General features: G+C 42.1%; 1 protein-coding gene across 1 annotated transcript; it reads left to right on the plus strand.

The window, feature by feature from the left end:
• Positions 1–3,428: 3,428 nt before the first annotated feature.
• LOC137915851 (hepatocyte nuclear factor 1-beta-A-like) lies at positions 3,429–18,303 on the plus strand. The gene is made up of 10 exons (XM_068758971.1): positions 3,429–3,814; positions 5,558–5,757; positions 6,053–6,314; positions 6,403–6,617; positions 12,247–12,401; positions 14,640–14,766; positions 14,847–15,029; positions 15,228–15,346; positions 15,739–15,783; positions 18,283–18,303. The coding sequence occupies exons 1-10, from the start codon at positions 3,429–3,431 to the stop codon at positions 18,301–18,303; spliced, it is 1,713 nt and encodes a 570-aa protein (XP_068615072.1).
• The last annotated feature ends 430 nt before the right edge of the window (positions 18,304–18,733 follow it).

The raw sequence follows: 18,733 nt of genomic DNA on the forward strand, positions 1-18,733 counted from the left end.
CCGGATGGGCCCCGTCCCCGGATGGTCCCCGTCCCCGGATGGGCCCCGTCCCCGGATGGTCCCCGTCCCCGGTTGCTCAACATGAAAGCATAATGGGCAGTGCATGTTTCTCGCTGCGCTCCAGTGCACACGCTGCTTTCACAAGAGGTGATGGTCTGTGTACTGGATGAGCTGTTTTTGCTGCTTGTTATTATTTGTCGTTAATGGTTCATGGATTCAACTGGAGGCATGTGAAAGAGCAACAGACATGTTTGCTGAAGTGTTGTCGCACAGAGGTGGCAGGAGGGTTTCCAAGAGGATTGTTGTACTGAATTTATAAAAAATTTATACATTTATAAATTTATAAAAACTCCTTTGAGTTTAAAAAAATAATCTTGGCACTATACTTTTGAATCAGAGTCTGTTGCCATCTTTGCTTATCATTGCTTCATGACTTTTTTGGGGAAATAAACCCTCTGTTGCATACATTTTATATATATTTTTCTAATTTACCATCCCTTCGGTTTCAAACTGAACTCTATCGTTTAAATGAGCCCTTTTTGCCGTTGGGTGAAATGGCTCCCCAAAAGTGGCATTCCAGACATCAGACGATGGGGCTGCAGTCGGACTGTAATTCATCCGTTTCCACTGGGTTATTAACTTCACCCATAACACAGGAGATGCTGCTTGACACCAGAGCGAGGGGCAGCTCGGGTGTACCTCAGGGCAACGTTATGGTAGCCAGAGATAACAGAGCAGAGCGGTGAGTGTAAAGACAACCTCAGCACCAGTGAGGCTTTCAATAGCAACACCTATCGGGTTTTTGTTTTGTGTTCCAATCAAACAAAATGTGCCTTTAATAAAACACAGCTAGTGAAATCAGCAGAATTCCTACAGAGGCCTTAAACGTGTCTCCAGAACTCAGCAGCAGGTTATTAACGACCTCCCTAAACCTTCGGGTGCTTTTCATTTCCTCTTGCGTTATTAATTATATTTAGAAAAGGTACATCAGAATTGTAGCTCTTTCTATAAAGGAACACAAAGAAACTGCAACCGTAACAAATGTATACAGCAATCCTGCATATTAGTAATGATCAGCCAAAGTGATACTACACTTAAAGTTTATATGTCTAAGAAATAATTGGTTTGTTGTAAACCATCATACCTATTCACAAAAACTATGTGGCTTCTGTGGGCCTGGAGTCCAAAATGATTCAAGGAGAGCGCAGACCTCCGCCAAGCAGCTCATTCCCCTCCAAGGATTTTACACCATGCACATGGTGATCTGGATCATCATCAAAAGGTTCTGAATTGTTCTTGGTATCTTTATACAGCAACCATTAAAAGTAAAAGTGAATCAGAGTTGTATTTATAACTGATTTTAAAAATCTGTAAATGGGGTTTTAAATGTTCAAATTTAATATTTTTTCCTGGATCAGACCCAGAAGACATTTTGCATGACAGTGCAAATCGAACCCCTTTATGACTGTCATTTTTGGTGAGTAAATTTAATGCATCTTTTACAAGACGTGATTTTTATTTTATTTTATGAGAAGATTTGTTTTGTAGAAGGGGACCTGGAATGCTCCCAAAATGTAATGTAATCTAAATTAGACCAAGAACCATCTTCAGATTTTTTTCTTCATCAAGAGCCATCCAGCATTTTTCCGTAATCCTGCTGACAAACAGACAGACAAAAACATTAAAAACATAACCTCTTTCTTACACCTTATGGCAAAGAAAGGTTTTTATAATGCTCTATGAGATAAACAGATCTTACACCTTCTGGTTCCGGATCAGTTATAAACCCCCAAACCTTTCTGAGCTCAACTGTTTCCTTCATCATGATGAAACATGGCAACCAGAATATGTGCAAAACAGCACAGATATTACACCACTGATGTGTCTCTAAGAAGAAGGGATTTTCATGTGTAAACGGAAAAAAGTTTAGCAATAGCAATAGTTCATTTTTCATCACAAAACTATTTTTACATGCTGCAGAGAAAAAACTGAGAATGAGTGAAAGGACCTATTTCTCTCTCTCTCTCTCTCTCGCTCTCTCCAGAGGGACTTTTGAAGTCACATTGTTTTTAAAGTTTAGATTTCTCCACTGATCTAAACATTCTCGTGTAAAACCAAGAAAAGGACGTGACTATAAAAATTAACAGGCAAAGGTCCGGCTCATCATGAAAAGGATCAGCAGCCTGTCTAACTTTTTAGATTCCTTATTTATCCCAAATATTCCAAGTTCATCACAAATAGCCTCCTTCAAATCTCAGCTAGTGTTCGCAAACAAAATATATTCTGTGAAATGTTCAAACTAAAATTTAAATGAGTTTGCTTGAGCTGTCACGCTGAACATCTTGGGTTCATCCATCGTCTTTGGCAGGCGCAGCTCACACCTCCATGAATTTAAAAAAGATTTCAGTCAAATTAAATCTTTCATGAAGAGAACGATTAGGGAATGAATGCCGGACGCGATCCTACAATAATTCTGCTCTAACATTGATAATAAAATGTTTCAAAATGATATTCTACTCTAAGATCAAACTGAGGCTTTCATTAATATCAAACATCATTTGCAGAGACGCATTATATTCAATGGACAGTTTTTCAAGACACATTATTTTCAAGGTTATCAATACTGCTTTAAAATATATTAGTATAACTATGGTCAGTAGGGGCCAGACTGGCTTTCTGGATTATTATTAGTCTATTGGCTGCTTTATCAGAGAAAATGACACCAATCAAAACCGAATTAAAGCATTTATTTTTGACTGCATACATTTTTAAATACATAAACATCATTGCCTCTTTGGTGTGAATCAAACCAATGAGACCATTTAGCCTCCATTCATTAACGGAAACATCTGAATTAATTTTGGGCATGAAACAACCCCTTATTAAGAGGATGGAGGTGTTGTTAAGTATAATTAAGCTGTGTACATATACTTTATATACACGTACATTACTGCACACTGCTTCTACAAGGTATCAAAGAGAATGCGTAGAGAGAATTTAATCCAGCGATGTGTGCAGCTCGCCTTTCTTAAAAACTCTTTATGGCTCATGCAGGAGTCCAAGGTCCACGAAAGTTTTGGTGATAAGCGGAGCCAATAAAAGCAGCCGTGCAGCAGTGTCAACACAGAGAGGCCCTTATTCTGGATTTACATAAGGCTCCCATCAGCCGGCCCACTCATTATCATGTTTTATATCCCCCTGCGCGCAGAAAGCATCATGGCAAAGTTGCTCCATCCTCCCCTTCAGCAGGGAAGTGAAGCAGCTTCCCGGAGCAGGTGTCACCAGCTGTAAAACCCACCAACACCGAACCGGAGAGGACGACGGGAGCTTTATTTTTTATATATATATATATATATATTTACTTTTTACCGTTTCCCCTGCACCAGTGACTGCAGCGCGCACCGAGCAGGCTTTATGTTGTGCTTTTGATGTTCTCTAAAATGGTATCCAAGCTGACATCCTTGCAGCAAGAGCTCCTCAGCGCCTTGTTGGACTCGGGAGTTACCAAAGATGTCCTGATCCAGGCCCTGGACGACATGGACCCCGGCGCGCAGAGCTTCGGGGTGAAGCTGGAGAGCCTGCCCATGTCGCCCGCGCCCGCGCCCCCCCAGAGCGGCCAGATGAGCGGAGGGGACGCCGACTCCAAGCCCGTCTTCCACACGCTCACCAACGGCCACGGCAAGGGCAAGCTGTCCGGGGACGAGGGCTCCGAGGACGGGGACGACTACGACACGCCGCCGATACTGAAGGAGCTCCAGTCGCTCAACACGGAGGAGGCGGCGGAGCAGCGGGCGGAGGTCGATCGCATGCTGGCGTAAGTGTTCTGAAATCCACGCGTTCAAAGTTTAAACTTGAGCTTTAAGTAAAAGGCTAAAAGGCGTAATCTCGACTCTCATATAATTTACTACAATAATCCTGCTTTTTTTTTTTTTTTTGCTTGCTTGGCTTCAAAATTAAAAAATAGAAAGAAAAGAAAGCAATAGGCCTAAAAATGGACATTTAAAATGTGAAGCTTTATTTTCCTTCTTTGTTTACAATTTTAAAATAACCCGCCACGACTGGTTACTAATTATCCAGATGGATTAGTATTTTTTTCTTTACCTTTGCAAACTAACAACTGAACTTAGATCTATTTATTATTAACTATCGGCTACTCCACCTCTCAGCGATAAAAAATACGGCATCACGAGCACAAAGTGAAAGCTCCCAACAACAACAACAGCAAAAATAATAACTATTATTATTATTATTATTATTATTATTATTATTATTATTATTATTATTATAGACCAAATTGTCTATTTTTCGTGTGTCGTTAAACTCACCATGCATACAATAATAATCTTAATTTGTCACCGTGTCTCTAATTAATTTATCTCGAATTATTTCCATTTTTTCCACTTTTTCCTGACACCTGAAGCTTTTACGAGACCGGAAGAAAATCAAAACTAACCCACGTGTAGTTAAGTTATTATTAATTTAATTCTATAAATCATCAACTGAAAGATACACAGTGGCGTGTGATTAGAGTGAATGGAGATCTGGTTATTCATTGTCAAAAGTTATAAACTAACATCTCCCACTTAACCCGCAGACTTATGCAGGCCTCCACATTCTCCAAAACAAACAGTCGTGTGTAGATTTGCTATAATTACCGATGTCGCTGTCTGGACTGTTGTAGTCGGACTGTAAGGCTTCACTTTACATCCGATTACCGGAATGTTTTTATCACACTTTCGTTCTGGCGCAGGACGCGCGATGTGAACGTCTAATTTGACAGGTAGGATTTTGCGCGTTTTAATTTAATAATCTGTTTTAAAAGTAAATACAGATAGACAACAGCTAAACATAATTTAAGATATATTATAAGTAAATTATTTACGTATTAGTTTGTTTGTTTGTTTATAGTGTACAAATAAATAAATATAGTGTACATAATTCTGACCTCATGTTTCACATTATCCTCTCAGTATGACGCTTTAAAAAGAAACTTTTAAGAAAGAGATTTCGTTTGATTGTACCCACATTTATATTTTATATTGACTGATTAAAAGAAAGTTGTTTTTATTTTTTATTTGGCAAATTTCAATTTATTTGAAGTTTTATGACGCTTCTAATTTTTTATTACACAAATTTAGTTCAAATTTATATAAATCTAATATGTTTCCAATCAAATCATGTGCTCGGAGCCAAATTTTAGTTCCCAGTTTCTTGCCGCGACTTGAACTAACCTTTGAAAAATATTTACAGCCTATTGAACAATGCAAACAGGTCTTCTGTGAGATGTTTTTTTTTTTTTTTTTTTAACAGTACAGCCCATTTAAACTTGCTGCCTCAAACCCGCCAGGCCAAATGAAAGGACTTTCATGAGTCTCAATAGAATATTTAAAATATTTAAAATAAACACACAGATTTTTTCCTTTAAATGTCCTAAATATTAAAAAAAAAAAGTTTCCCCCTGCATGAAGAATTTATCCTTTTACAATATTTGAATATCTACTTTGAACTTTGAAGTCTTCTTTTAGTGGTGACATTGTTGTGTTTTATCGGAACGCAGAGAGGATCCATGGCGAGCTGCCCGCATGATCAAAGGTTACATGCAGCAGCACAACATCCCCCAACGGGAGGTGGTGGACGTCACTGGGCTGAACCAGTCTCACCTCTCCCAGCACCTCAACAAGGGCACGCCCATGAAAACACAGAAGCGAGCGGCCCTCTACACCTGGTATGGCAGGAAACAGCGGGAAATTCTCAGACGTGAGTTAATATTTGAGTTTCTCACAGCCTGGCCCCAGCATGTAAAGAGCAGTTGGCCACAGCACAGCGTTTTTGGTTTGGGTTTCAAACGTGTTCGGATATTGCATTGTACAGTTCCTCATCACCCTGGATGACATATTCCTGCACTGACACCAGTGGGCTTGTGTTAGGTCCTCCTGATGTTGCCATAAAGCATTAAAAGGCGGTTAAAACATTTTTTATTGTAGTTTTTAATCATATGGCAATTTGCTTCCCTCCCATCAAATATTTTATTGAGTGCAACTTTTCTTTTCAGAGTTCAACCAAGCACCTCACGGTTCCGACAACAACATGACAGACAAAGGCAATCAGGATCCGGCGTTTTTTTTCCCAGAGTTCAACCCGTCTGGTCAGGGCCAGCCAGGCGATGAGATCGGCAGCGAACCGTCGAACAAGAAAATGAGGCGGAATCGTTTCAAATGGGGGCCTGCATCCCAGCAAATCCTCTATCAGGCCTACGAGCGGCAGAAAAACCCCAGCAAGGAGGAGCGGGAGACGCTGGTCGAAGAATGCAACAGGTACAAAACGATGACACGGTGCTGCAGCTCTGTAGGGAAACGCAACGCATAAAATATCAACGCGGATTTTTCACCTGCGTCTCCGCAGAGCCGAGTGTCTTCAGAGAGGCGTCTCCCCCTCCAAAGCTCAGGGCCTCGGCTCTAATCTCGTCACCGAGGTGAGAGTCTATAACTGGTTTGCCAACCGGCGGAAAGAGGAAGCCTTCAGGCAGAAGTTGGCCATGGATGCCATTACAACTCAGCCTCACAGCATCAACCCTCTGCTGTCGCCACATCATCACCAGAACAGCGCTTCTCCTCCCAGTAAGACATGAAAAGCACACAGAATGTCCATTACAAGTCTAATTACAACTACAGTAGAGCAGTCATCTTTTTTTGTCCTCATATCTTTATGAATTATAAAAACGTCACGCATGCATTACCCACAATGCATTTTGCATTTGGCTGTCATCACAGCGAATGCAGATGAACATTTTCAAACTTGGAGTCTCTGAGTGCCGTTGACTCGTGTGACATCAGGTCAGTTTCCTGACTGCTTTGTCTTGAGCCACGAAAAGCTTCAAACAGCATTTCTGATATTCTGAATGTGTGCAGATTCATCCCTGTTGTTAAAAAAAAATACATGAAACACATCTGAGCACAAAATCAATCTAGAGGGAAAATACAAAGTGTTTACTCTTAAATTAGACATAATAGAGCAAAAAGTGTATAACACCAATTTTCTCAATTGGTGTTATAATGCTGTCAGAAATGGTCAGAAACATGGCTGATGTGATCAGAGCGGCAGCGAAAGAGGGGATGAGTGATAAATGAGCGTGAGTGAGTGAGCTGAGCAAATGCCATTGTTATTCCGATCTTTGAAAACACACCGAGAACAATCCACATTGTACCTGCAATCTCCACTCCAAAGTCAGCACGGAGAAGCATGACACAAAGGGCAGCAATCCTGTGACAGGCCAGGGTCGGGCCAGGGTCAGGGAGGGGGTGGGGGGGGGGCAGACTCGACCAGATTACCGAGCCATAACGCCGTCATTTCCACGTTTCCTCCTCCCATGCAGGTTGCTAATGACTCTGCTCAGAGGAGTTGCCACAACAAGGAAATGCAGAACGTTATTGCTCTCCGTGTTTCACCCCGACCTGATGTTTGCATTTGAAGTAATTAGTATTGACAGAGTCTACCTGGTGTATAGGACGTAAAAACAAAGCTGATAGGCCTCGCGGACCATTATCCTCCGTGCCATCACTCACCCTCCATAAAGTGATTTGAGGGACTTACTCAGAGCCTATTGTTGTCCCCTCGTGTTCGAACGCGAGGCACACTTTGAAGGGGGAAACAAACTGTTTGCCTTGGCTTGCTCCTTTAGCTTTGGATAAACTGGTCTCACTTGTGGATTGCCTGTTTGCTTGAGGATTTCTTTTTTTGTTGTTACTCAGAACACCCGACCAGGCATTGACCTCAGGTTGCAAAGGTTGGTGGAAGGGTCGGGGTTTGGCAGGTTAAAAAAAAACCGGAAAAAAAAAAAACCTTAGCTGGCTGCTTACAAGGTGTCCTGCTGGCATCCTTCTGACAACATCAGCTGTTTTTCAGTGTCAGCCTCTGGCCTGACAATAATATCCCAGCAGGGTGTCTCATTGCGTTGCTAGGGCATGGCCTGCATTATGCATGCTTAATGGACAATTAAAATCCTTTGCTGCTACATCTCCCAGGCCTTTGATAAGGAGCTCCTCTGACTCCTACTCTCCTTGGTAGGAGGTCCCATTGTCTGCGGTGTATTAGAAGACTGCAGTGACTGTAACCTAGGTTCATTTATCTCCGCTGGGCCTTGAGAAGGATGGATTTTAAAGCCCCCCCCCCCCCCCCCCGCATCACATTTATGGGCAGCAGTGGAGATGCTGAGGCTGGGTGCAGACTTGAAGCAGCAGGAGCTGTCCACGGAGGTATTGGCTCTTTTCTGGCCAGACAGGACTGATGACCTCCTCTTTGCTCACAGAGAAAGCCAGTCAAACCCCCTCCTTAAATCGCTGCCACACCTTTGGTCATCAAGAGAGGTCACTGCCTGGTCAGATTAAAGAAACTCCTCTTACTTTGGGAGTTTTTATTGATTTTGTTTCAGTCCGTTGACCAGTTGGTTACAACCGGGTAAACCGTCAAACGGTGTGACGCGCAGTTTTGGGCATGGCCCCTTTGCGTTCAGAAATGAGAATGACCAAAGTGTTAGCTGGCGTATGTGAACACGCACCTGTGTTTTCCTGTGCAATATTTACCTGTTGTTCATCCCCCCAAATCGTCAGCCATTGCATTTGGCACATTTTGAATTCAAACAATGATTTCAGCTATCAAGTTAGTTAATATCATAAATAGATATCATAAAAATGTTAGAAAAGAAAGAAAATGAAAGAAAATAAATAACAGTACTATTTAATATATATATATATTGAGATAATTGTAATTGAGTAAACTTTTACTTAAGTGTTTGTTTGTTTGTTTGTTTATTTATTACTATATACCATTTTGTTATATTCAATTTTTTTTTATCAAAATGTTTCTACATTGCTGAAAACATTTCACATAAAAATTAACATATTCCATAATATTAATAAGGTAGAACATGCAGCATATATGGATTAAATAATTTTAATCATCAAATATAAACTCAAAACATAAATAAAATGTGGATAACAAGAGTTTATGCAGCTATTGTATTTGTCAGGCAAATGAAAAGTTAAGAGTGATTGTTTTCTTTTTATTCATGGGTGTTGCCCATGAACACCATGACAGTCTGGCATTACAGATGTTTGTATTTTTGTTTGATGAGCTTGAGACAAAAGTTAAAAGAGAATGCAGCGTTTGTATTCTACCTGTGTAGTTTTCTAAACAGGTGTTTTGGAGTTCCCCCACACCTTCTTTTTTATTGCCCCAATCTCAATACTTTGTTCACATTAAATGAAGCATATATTACAATATTTTTTTATCGTTTTCGCAGTGCCCGAACTTTATTGAAACCAAAAGATGCTGTGTGTGGAGAAATAAAAGACGCTCCACAGTTAATTTGACTGCTGAGGTCCCTAAATAACTGAGTCGATTTCTGTGTAGGCTGAGCTGCTTTGTTCTGCAAGTTGCAAAAATAGCAGACTCAGAAGTTCCAGATCAGATACAGTGTGTGTGTGTGTGTGTGTGTGTGTGGGGGGGGGGGGTTATTGGTGGATTGCATTTCTTTCCTTCACCTCAGGCTAGCTAAAAAAAGGCACTCACATAGAAAAGCTGGCCTAGCTCTGCACTTTCCACTGTTCTGTGTCTCTCAGAGTCACAAAGAGTAGCCTGGATACGTCCTGCAGAGACCCAGGAGGTCTGTCATATGCAGGGCCACCACAATGAGCGCTGCCTGGGGTTGGGGAGGCAGGCTTTGATATTACATGTGTCACACAGGGAGCTAGAGCCTTTAAAACCAGCTGAAGATCCTTACTACCACTCCCCTTCTGAAGTTCTCGCCCTCCCCCAGCTCTCTCATCTTACAGGACACTTTTTACAGTGTATTGTAATACAATTATCTTTGCACATGATGTCGTTTTTGAGTTTAAGGTTGTCTCTAGAATATCTAATTATTCTACAATAGCAGGCAAACCATTTTTTTTTTTTAGATTGTGGAAATCTTTCTTATGCCGACGATCCCTGCAGTTAGAATTATTGCCAGACCCAAAGAAACAAAACTGTTCTGAATAGCATCCTTTTCTCTCGCTGACACTCGGAGAGGTCAGCCAGCACTGAGATAACTGCCTTTTTATGAGCCCTCTTCTATGGGGGTCATGAGTCCAATGGACTCTTTTATTGTTCTGCGGCAGTGTTTACAAGGCAGGCTGAACTGTTGTCAGGTTGCTACTATGCTGCAGCAGACAATATGAAGTCTGCGGTTTGAATAAAATGGAGGACAGGTACTTAAGAGAATGAGCTATGGTTCCGTGCCTTTGCCTCAGACGTTGCAGCAGCTGCATTTTAAGTAGGAGTCTGAAGACTTATTATTTTAACTTAACGTGAATATTTTAAGTAGGCGGGAACAGCAACAACAACGACAACACTTTATCAAAATCTCATTAGGCAAAAGGAAATAGACCTGTGATAGAAATTTAAATAGTTTAAACAGCGGATTTTGGCATTATAAAATTTTGGCTTCAGAGCAGGATCAAATCAAAGCTTTCTTTCTCTCTTGAAAACAAGTAACACTGAAAAATATTATTAGTCAATGACATTTTAATCAGTACTGTGGCATTGATATGTGTGTTTTATTAGTTTTATCAGGGTCATTTATTTGTTATGATGTTAATGCAGGGTTTTCAAATAGAAATATTCAATTCACATTCTTTTTCAGGACACATTTTGTCTTAATTTGCCATGTTTTCAGCCAAAATGCACCATCACTGTGATACTGTGCAGATGTGCTAATAATTAGAGTTAGTCGTTACAAATAAAGACAATTCTGTAGGAATTTTCTATCAAACATAAAGATTTCCCCCCCGATGTCTCGGGGGAAACTTTCTGATCTGCACACACATCCTGGTCCAGTTTCCACCCCTGACAAGAAATCAATGCCCCCCCTCATTGGTCACATTTAGTGTCAGTACCTCCGCCTCTTTTATCTCAGAGTAGCTGTGTATATATCATTGCATCCTGTCATGTCTGACTGACACGCCTGGGTCAGGGACGGAGGGTTTGGCAAAGAGGGGAGATCTGAGTGCAAACAGCGTCTGTCTCTACACTGCCCCTGAGGTGGGGGGCGGGGGGGGCGCTCGCACTGTCTGTATGAGGCTGAGACCACACGACAAGAATGTGTTGGACATTGTTAGCAATTGTGTAATAGTTACTCAATGGTGTGTGTGTGTATGTGTGTGGGGTGGGGGGGGGGGGGGGGGGCAGTAAATGCGAATGTTGGTCCTGGGGGAGAACAGAATGTCTTTTGAGCTCCTAATTAGGGTCAATCAGTCTAGACACAGGATAAAGTGATGATGCTACAATAAAGATGAAACTTTATTATGAAAATGTGCAACTTTGCTCTAAAGAAAAGTAACTACTCAGTTTCTCAAGTGCTGCACTTTACTTTTAGTCCGAAGAAATAATAGTTATAGTTAAATAGTTAGTTTTCATTTCATTATTTTTTGTTTAAACCAAATGACCTTCATATGAACACTTTCCTATATGCATACAACACAGTGACTATCATGCAAAATACCAAAGCAATAAAACATAAATAAATGAAATTAACCTAGATATTAAAATGATTGAGGTGAGGGAATGGAATAGAATAGAATCTTGCTGGCTTGTGGTTACTTTCAATATTTCTTAATATAGCTTTACGGAGGCACAAACAGACACAATTTAACAAACAATAGAAATAAAATAGATTCATCAAATAATTAATTTTTTCTCTCTTTTGTCCTGTTATATCAGTAAATCTCTCTCCTAAATGTATTGTTTGCCCTTCTGGAGGGAGTTTGACCCATTTGTTGAGAAGCACAGGTCAGAATTACTGTGTATTGAACGATCAACCGGTTACTCTCAGCTACCTGGAGTTGAAAAATGCTTCTTATACCTTTATCAGTATTACTAACAGGACAATGTCGTATCCAAACATCGTGCGAACGTCATTGTGGACAGTGTCAGCGGTGTTTGTGAGCTCGTTCTAGATTCTGATGGGAGTTTTTTGCAGTGCATGCACACAGTTCATGGCCTTGGCTGAGCAGATAGCAAACGGGTCAGTGTGTTTGTTTGCACTGTTCTCCACTGCCTGAGAGTCAAAGAACAGGTGGTCGGTTGGGGAAACAGCGGCGGTGCTCAGCGTAGAATGAGGTGGATGCTTTATCTCGCTAACCCATAAAACCAGTAGAGCCACAGGAGCTGTGAGCCCAACAAGTCAAACTAACTGCCATCTCTCTGTGTCAGTGCGTTACAGCCAAGGCCCCGGTGAGGTCACCTCCTCCACGACCATCAGCCACCACAGCAGCAACTCAATGCCGTCCAGCCATTCGGTGCTCCAGCAGGTGTCTCCGGGAGGACTGGACCACAGCCACAGCCTGCTGTCACCTGACGCCAAGATGGTGAGCGAACACACCTGGTCCCTCGTGGCCTCAGATTAGATAAGACCTGGTCGGTGCTTAGCATAAACGAACAAAGCAGGTTCCTGAAGCTCCTCTTGGATAGACCCACTGGCAAGAGGCCACAATTAGGATATTGTGTGCTGCTCTGTTTGAAAGGTGGAGCCGAGGTGGCAGGCCATGGCTGGCGTAGCGCAGCAGCCTTCGCCAGAGTGCGCCAGGGATATTCATTGCTCAGCCAATAAACCTGACAAAGAAACATTCAGTTCTTATTGATTAAATGCCTCCCAGAGAAGACCCATAGGCGGAGCGCCGCTTGTTCTGCCAGAGAAATGACGCCAACATTTGGTTGTGGGCCAAGTGTTGTTTTTTTTCTGGTTCAGAGTTTCTCCCTTCTGCCCTAGTCCAATATTTGATCAGTGACAAGGAAAGCTGCGCATGGTCTCACAGCGTCCGAGTAGAGGTGCAGCGATACTTTTGATATATGATGCGTGATTTACTGCCAAAAATATTTTGTTTAGGACAAACAATAATTTAAGCCTCCATAAACACAAACGATTGAACCACTTACATTGCATCCGGAAAATATTCACAGAGCGTCACGTTTCGCACATTTAGTTTTGTTACAGCCTCATTCCAAAATGGAAGAATCTTTTTTTTTTCGCCACAAAATTCTGTGCACAACGCCCCAAAATGGCAACCTGCAAATGTATTAATAAAAATCTAAGACATCGCATGTACACAAGTATTCACAGCCTCTGCTCAACACTGTGTTGATGCACCTTTGACAGCACTTACAGCCTCAGTTCTTTTTGACTATGATGCCACAACGCCTGGAATCACCTTTCTTTGGGCTTTCGCCCTTTCCTCTTCTCAGAACAGCCATTTTCAGATCTCTCCAGAGATTGGATTCAAGTCTGGGCTCTGGCTGGGCCACTCCAGGATATTCACAGAATTGTCCTGAAGTCCCTGTAATATCTTTGACTGTGTGCTTTTGGTCATTGTCCTGCTGAAAGATGAGCGTGTTACCCCCAGTCTGAGGTCTCCCAGTTCCTGCCCCTGATAAACATTCCCACAGCCTGATGCTGCCACCACCAGGCTCCACTGGAGGGATGGCACCGGCCAGGCGATGAGCGGTGAGCCAACGCCTGGCATTCACTGCAAAAAGTTCAATCTTCATCTCATCAGACCAGAGAATCTTTTTTTCTCATGGTCTCAGAGTCCTTCAGGTGCTTTTTGGAAAACCTTAGGTAGACTGCCACCTAGATGTTTCTCAGGAGTGTCCCCTCTACTGTATAGGACTGATTGGTGGAGTGCTGCAGAGAGGGCTGTCCTTCTGGAAGGCTCTTCTATCCACAGAATGGACCTCTGGTAGCGGGACCATCGTGATTTTGGTCACCTCCCTGATTAAGGCCCTTCTCCCTCTATCACTCAGGCTAGATGGGTGGTTAGCTCTATAAAGTCCTGGTGGCTCCAAGCTTCTTCTATTTACAGATGATGGAGGCTACTGTTCTCAAAGCAGCAGAAATATTTCTGTACCCTTCCCCAGGTTTTGCGCCTTGAGACAATCCTGTATTGGAGGTCTACGGATCATCTTGTTCAGGATCATGTTCAAAACTGTTTGCAAACTTCGGTATCAGATTAAATACTTCTGCATTGTGGGAGATGATCTGAAATGGCCACAGGGAGGGCAGGTAGTGCAGTTTGACGGGAGCCAAACATGTGCAACCAGCCCATGTGTGCTCTGTGAACAGCTGGTAGTGCTCAACTACTCAGCCAGAGTACTACTACGTCAGTTCCAGATCAATACACCATCACCGTACACACAGGTGTTGTTTTGTTGACTTGGATTTAATAAAAATCATTTGAAAAACTAACATACAGGTACAAATATTTTCAATAATCCTACAGAAAGACTCTATGCTGACATTTCTTGTATGATTTGTGCTTCCAGCTCCTCTCTCTCGTCAGTATTTGCTTGTTTGCCATGTATGAGTGGATTGTTGTGTTGTATAGAAAAAATCTAATGCAAGTCAACATTTATTGTCGACTTGCATCAGAATCTGTCGTTTGTTTAGCAGCATCATTTTTTTATTTATTTTTTGCTGAAAAATATATCAATGGGATTTTGCATAGCAGAAATTCAAGCGCTCATAACTTTCAAGGAAATAGTCTGCTCTAAAAATGTGACCAATATAATCCTGCTGTTGTTTTTTATTGACTTCTTTCCCGATGTCCCAGATTTCAGGTTCAGGTGGAGGACTCCCTCCAGTCAGCACGCTGACCAACATCCACAGCTCGCATCACAGCCATCAGCAGACACAGAACCTCATCGTGCCTCTGTCTGGAGTCATGGCCATAGCACAGAGTGAGTTCCTCCTCCCATCCCAAGACAAGTCTTTAGTCATCCTGACGTGGTCTGACTGAGGTTTCGCCGTCCCTCCCCAGGTTTGAACACGTCTCAGTCTCAGACGGTACCAGTGATCAACAGCATGCCGGGCAGCCTTGCAGCGCTGCAGCCGGTGCAGTTTTCCCAGCAACTCCACAGCCCCCACCAGCAGAGCTTGATGCAGCAGCCCCCCAGCCACATGAGCCAGCAGCCGTTCATGGCTACTGTTACACACTCACACAGTGAGTAACACTCGGCTCCGGTCGGTGGGCTTTCCAAAATCAGCTTGCTCGATCATTAGGTTTTTCTTCCTTTGAACATAGAAATGCAATTTGTAGAGAAAATATAGACTCAACTCTGCCTTCAACCTTGTAGATTATGTAGAAGAAAACATTTTGCAAGGCAGGGAATCTGACTCGCTGTCTGAATTTTCTTTGCAGTGTATCCTCACAAGCAGGAGCCCCCACAATATTCTCACCCGTCACGTTTTCCCTCGGCCATGGTGGTCACAGACGCCAACAGCATCAGCACCCTCAGCTCCATGTCTTCAAGCAAAACGGTGAGTCTTATCCCCACGTTGCATCCCATGACATCACAGTTAGGTGCATGTCCTCACCTCTGTGTGCATGCTGTTGTCAGATTTAGATTGAAAAAGTCAACGTCTGTAATCAACACAAGACATTTGCATGGGAATAAACCGTATATTGGGGATTTCTTTTGCAGTACTTCTTAACTTGTGCCACAGATAGTCCTGTTTTGTTATCAGATCTCTTCTGAAAAGTTCTATAACTAGATCCATGTCACCCACTGACACAGACATATCACCCTCACCATGTTCTGATTGAAAAAAACAACACAATCAAAGCACACACTGACAGCAGAACTACAATATGACTGGGAGATGTGTGTGTTATGATTGTGTGTTGACTTGTTGAATTCCTGTCACATTAGGATGCTCCTGTAAACAAGATGGTGCAACTCGGGGGTCTCTCCTGGGTAAATACAATTTCATCAGTTCAGTCATGCACTTTAAATGCACACATGCCATATAAATAAAGCTCTTTTACTTGACAGAGCTTTTGTGTGGAGCTTCTACTATTGTGTGAATGCTTTCACACCCCTCAAATCTAATAGAAGCAGCAGATGCATGCACAGTGAACTCCTCATAATTGTTCTTAAACATCCACGTGATCAATCGCCTGTCTCCTCACCCTGAACACCTCTTGATGAATGCTTCCTCCTTTCATTTTCCTCTCCCGGGTGAGAGTTACCTCTGCGATCAGGAAATGAGCCTTGCTGTTAATCAAAGTTCTCAAGCCTTGTGTCCTGCTACTTTCCTCCATGCTACACTGAAGCTGGAGATGAGATAGCTAAGCGGGTGGGGGTGGAGTGTTTTTTTTTTTTGGAGTAATTACACCTCTTCCTCTTTCCTACTTCTCCCTTCTCTCTGTGATCGCTCTAGCCTGAAATGTTGTCCCTGGTGCTTTCACATGCTCAATTTCCCACGGTGAGGCAGGACACTTGACAGGCTGGGTTGATCACTTGATGTCATGGAAGTGCATGTGCATGGTGCCTCCTGCACCAGAGGAAACCTCTATGAGAAATAAAGATAGATGTGGGAACCATGGGGAAAATTTAGTCAAAAACCAAAGCCAGAAGGTACAATTTATAGCGTTCAACCTATAGTATTGTTGACAAATTTAAATATCTTCACTTGGAAGTTGCATTTAATCCTTCTCAGTGTTCTGACAGTGATTTTTGCCTTACATTATTCCATGTATTCCGTCTATAAAAAGTTATTTTCGGGTGTGAATATCGCGGAAGTGCAAACTTCATCCAACCCACTACACAAAACCCCGTTTATGTGTAGCATCACCCTGAATCTGCTAAGGACTTACTGCTCCATTTGAAAGAGCCAGAAACAGAATGTAATCCCGTTAGAATGTTTACTCTCATCCCAACCGCTCTCTGTTATTGGCTGCACGCTACCGCCCGAACGGCAACACCTGGAAACGTCTGGAACACAGCAACACAAAATAAGGAAAAACGGACGATAGGCCGGGTGTCGGCAGAAACAGACACGTCTAGTGAGTCAGACGAGATGATTTAGAAACATTACTTTTGTACAAAGTTATAGATTATTATTTTTTTTAAATTATTTGGCTATAACAAGTACTTTAAGTTTAACTATTTAAGTTACGTTATTTTTTATTGATCCCTGTGGGGACATTTTTTTCTCCTGTATTTAACCCATCCTTAATCTTGGAACAGTAGTCAGACATCGCCAGGACGAAATGAGAACATGAATGAAAGGAGAACATGCAAACGCCAAAGAACGTCACCAGCCAGTATCTGAACACACAATTGTCTTCCTTTGAACTTGTTGCAACCCAAGAATTTATTTTCTGCAACAGAGAAAAATGCTCAAAGCAGCTTCATCGTGTTTGTTTTCATCCAGCCAACAGTCTGACCCCAATAATAACTGCTACACCAATGCAAAGCAGAAAAGCTGTGATTTATTTTTCTCAACTCATTTCCCTTCAAATGACGAATCAATTAATCCCAAAATGTTCATGTGTCTTTTTTCTAATCTTTACAATCATGTCTTAATTTTTTTATTCAATTGTAAGGCTAAATTTCAATACCGTGAATGTAATACACTAAAAATAATAAATAAAATTGCATATATGTACTCAAGCAAAGCACAACTACCTCCAAACTATTCTTAATCGAGCACTTGAGTAAATGTGTTGCTGTGTTATTTTCCACCGGCAGCATCACCTTGTGGAATTTTCACAGACTCGTTTTATTTAGAGAGCAATTAGCCAGCAGGCAGTCCCAGGTATTTCCTTATCAGGACTTTATTTGGATGGGGCAAATTTCTTCCCATGACATGAACAACATGTTCAGGCTTTATAACACTCATTGTTTGCCGTGAACCCTCCTTTATACCTGGGTCTGTTTGAAACTCACCTTTGCTAAGGGCCCAACGTCTAATGGCTCAAGTCTTCGCTGCGGGTCAGCTTTATCAGGCGAAGCTGTTTGCTGCCCGCAGGGTCACACCGGGGTCACCTGCCTCCACCCTAGAAGAGGGAGGAGAAAAATAAATTCTACAAACAATCCAAAAAAAAAAGCAAGCATTTCAATGGAACGAAGGCTTCAGGCGAAGAGGGATGAGGAATGTGTTTGGTCAGGTGTGTTGCATGAAGGTGCAGGAGGGTTGGAAGTACTAATATCATTTGCCGATGTCAAATTTGCAATCCTACAGTACAAAAATACTCTATTAAAATAAAATATCTGAGAATTAAAGAAAAAGGTATACAAATATTTACAACAGCAAGTGCCACTGTACTTAAGAGGAACACATAGCTCAGTAATTGACTTCCTTCTTTAGTAATTACCGGTATGTAAATTATAGATTATATACCTGTGTTACTGGACAGATTGTATTTATTGTTTTATGTAACACAGACTTCCCTCTCCTCCTCCTTTCAGTGTCCACTTCAAGCCTGGTGAGAGTGCCCACCTGACGTCCTCGCTGCCCGGCAACAGGAGCACATTTTTCCACCATCTCGCTGCGGTAGCCATGACACTTCTCTTAATAACCGGCAACGGCGTGGCTGGATGATGAGTCAGTCAACAAGCCAGAGCAGTGCCGATGGCGGGCCAGGCAGTGAATGATGAGAAACGTGGACAAGGATGGAAAAAGGAAAAAAGAGAAACTTGCACCTGAAAGCGAGGAGACTGTCGGTCGCACACAAATGATCAACAAGGCTGTATGATTTTAACACAATCTTTGTCAACACAGTATTCACTTTTTTATGCCCTTTTTCAAAGGAACAAAAAAACCAGGCACCCAAAAACTGTGAGGACCTGAAGGTATATTATACTGTGATTTAAGGAGACATGAAGACACACTGAAGCTTCTGATGCTGAAAGACTCAAT

This window comes from Brachionichthys hirsutus, unplaced genomic scaffold (genome assembly GCF_040956055.1).
Source record: "Brachionichthys hirsutus isolate HB-005 unplaced genomic scaffold, CSIRO-AGI_Bhir_v1 contig_988, whole genome shotgun sequence".
Taxonomy (NCBI): Eukaryota; Metazoa; Chordata; class Actinopteri; order Lophiiformes; family Brachionichthyidae; genus Brachionichthys; species Brachionichthys hirsutus.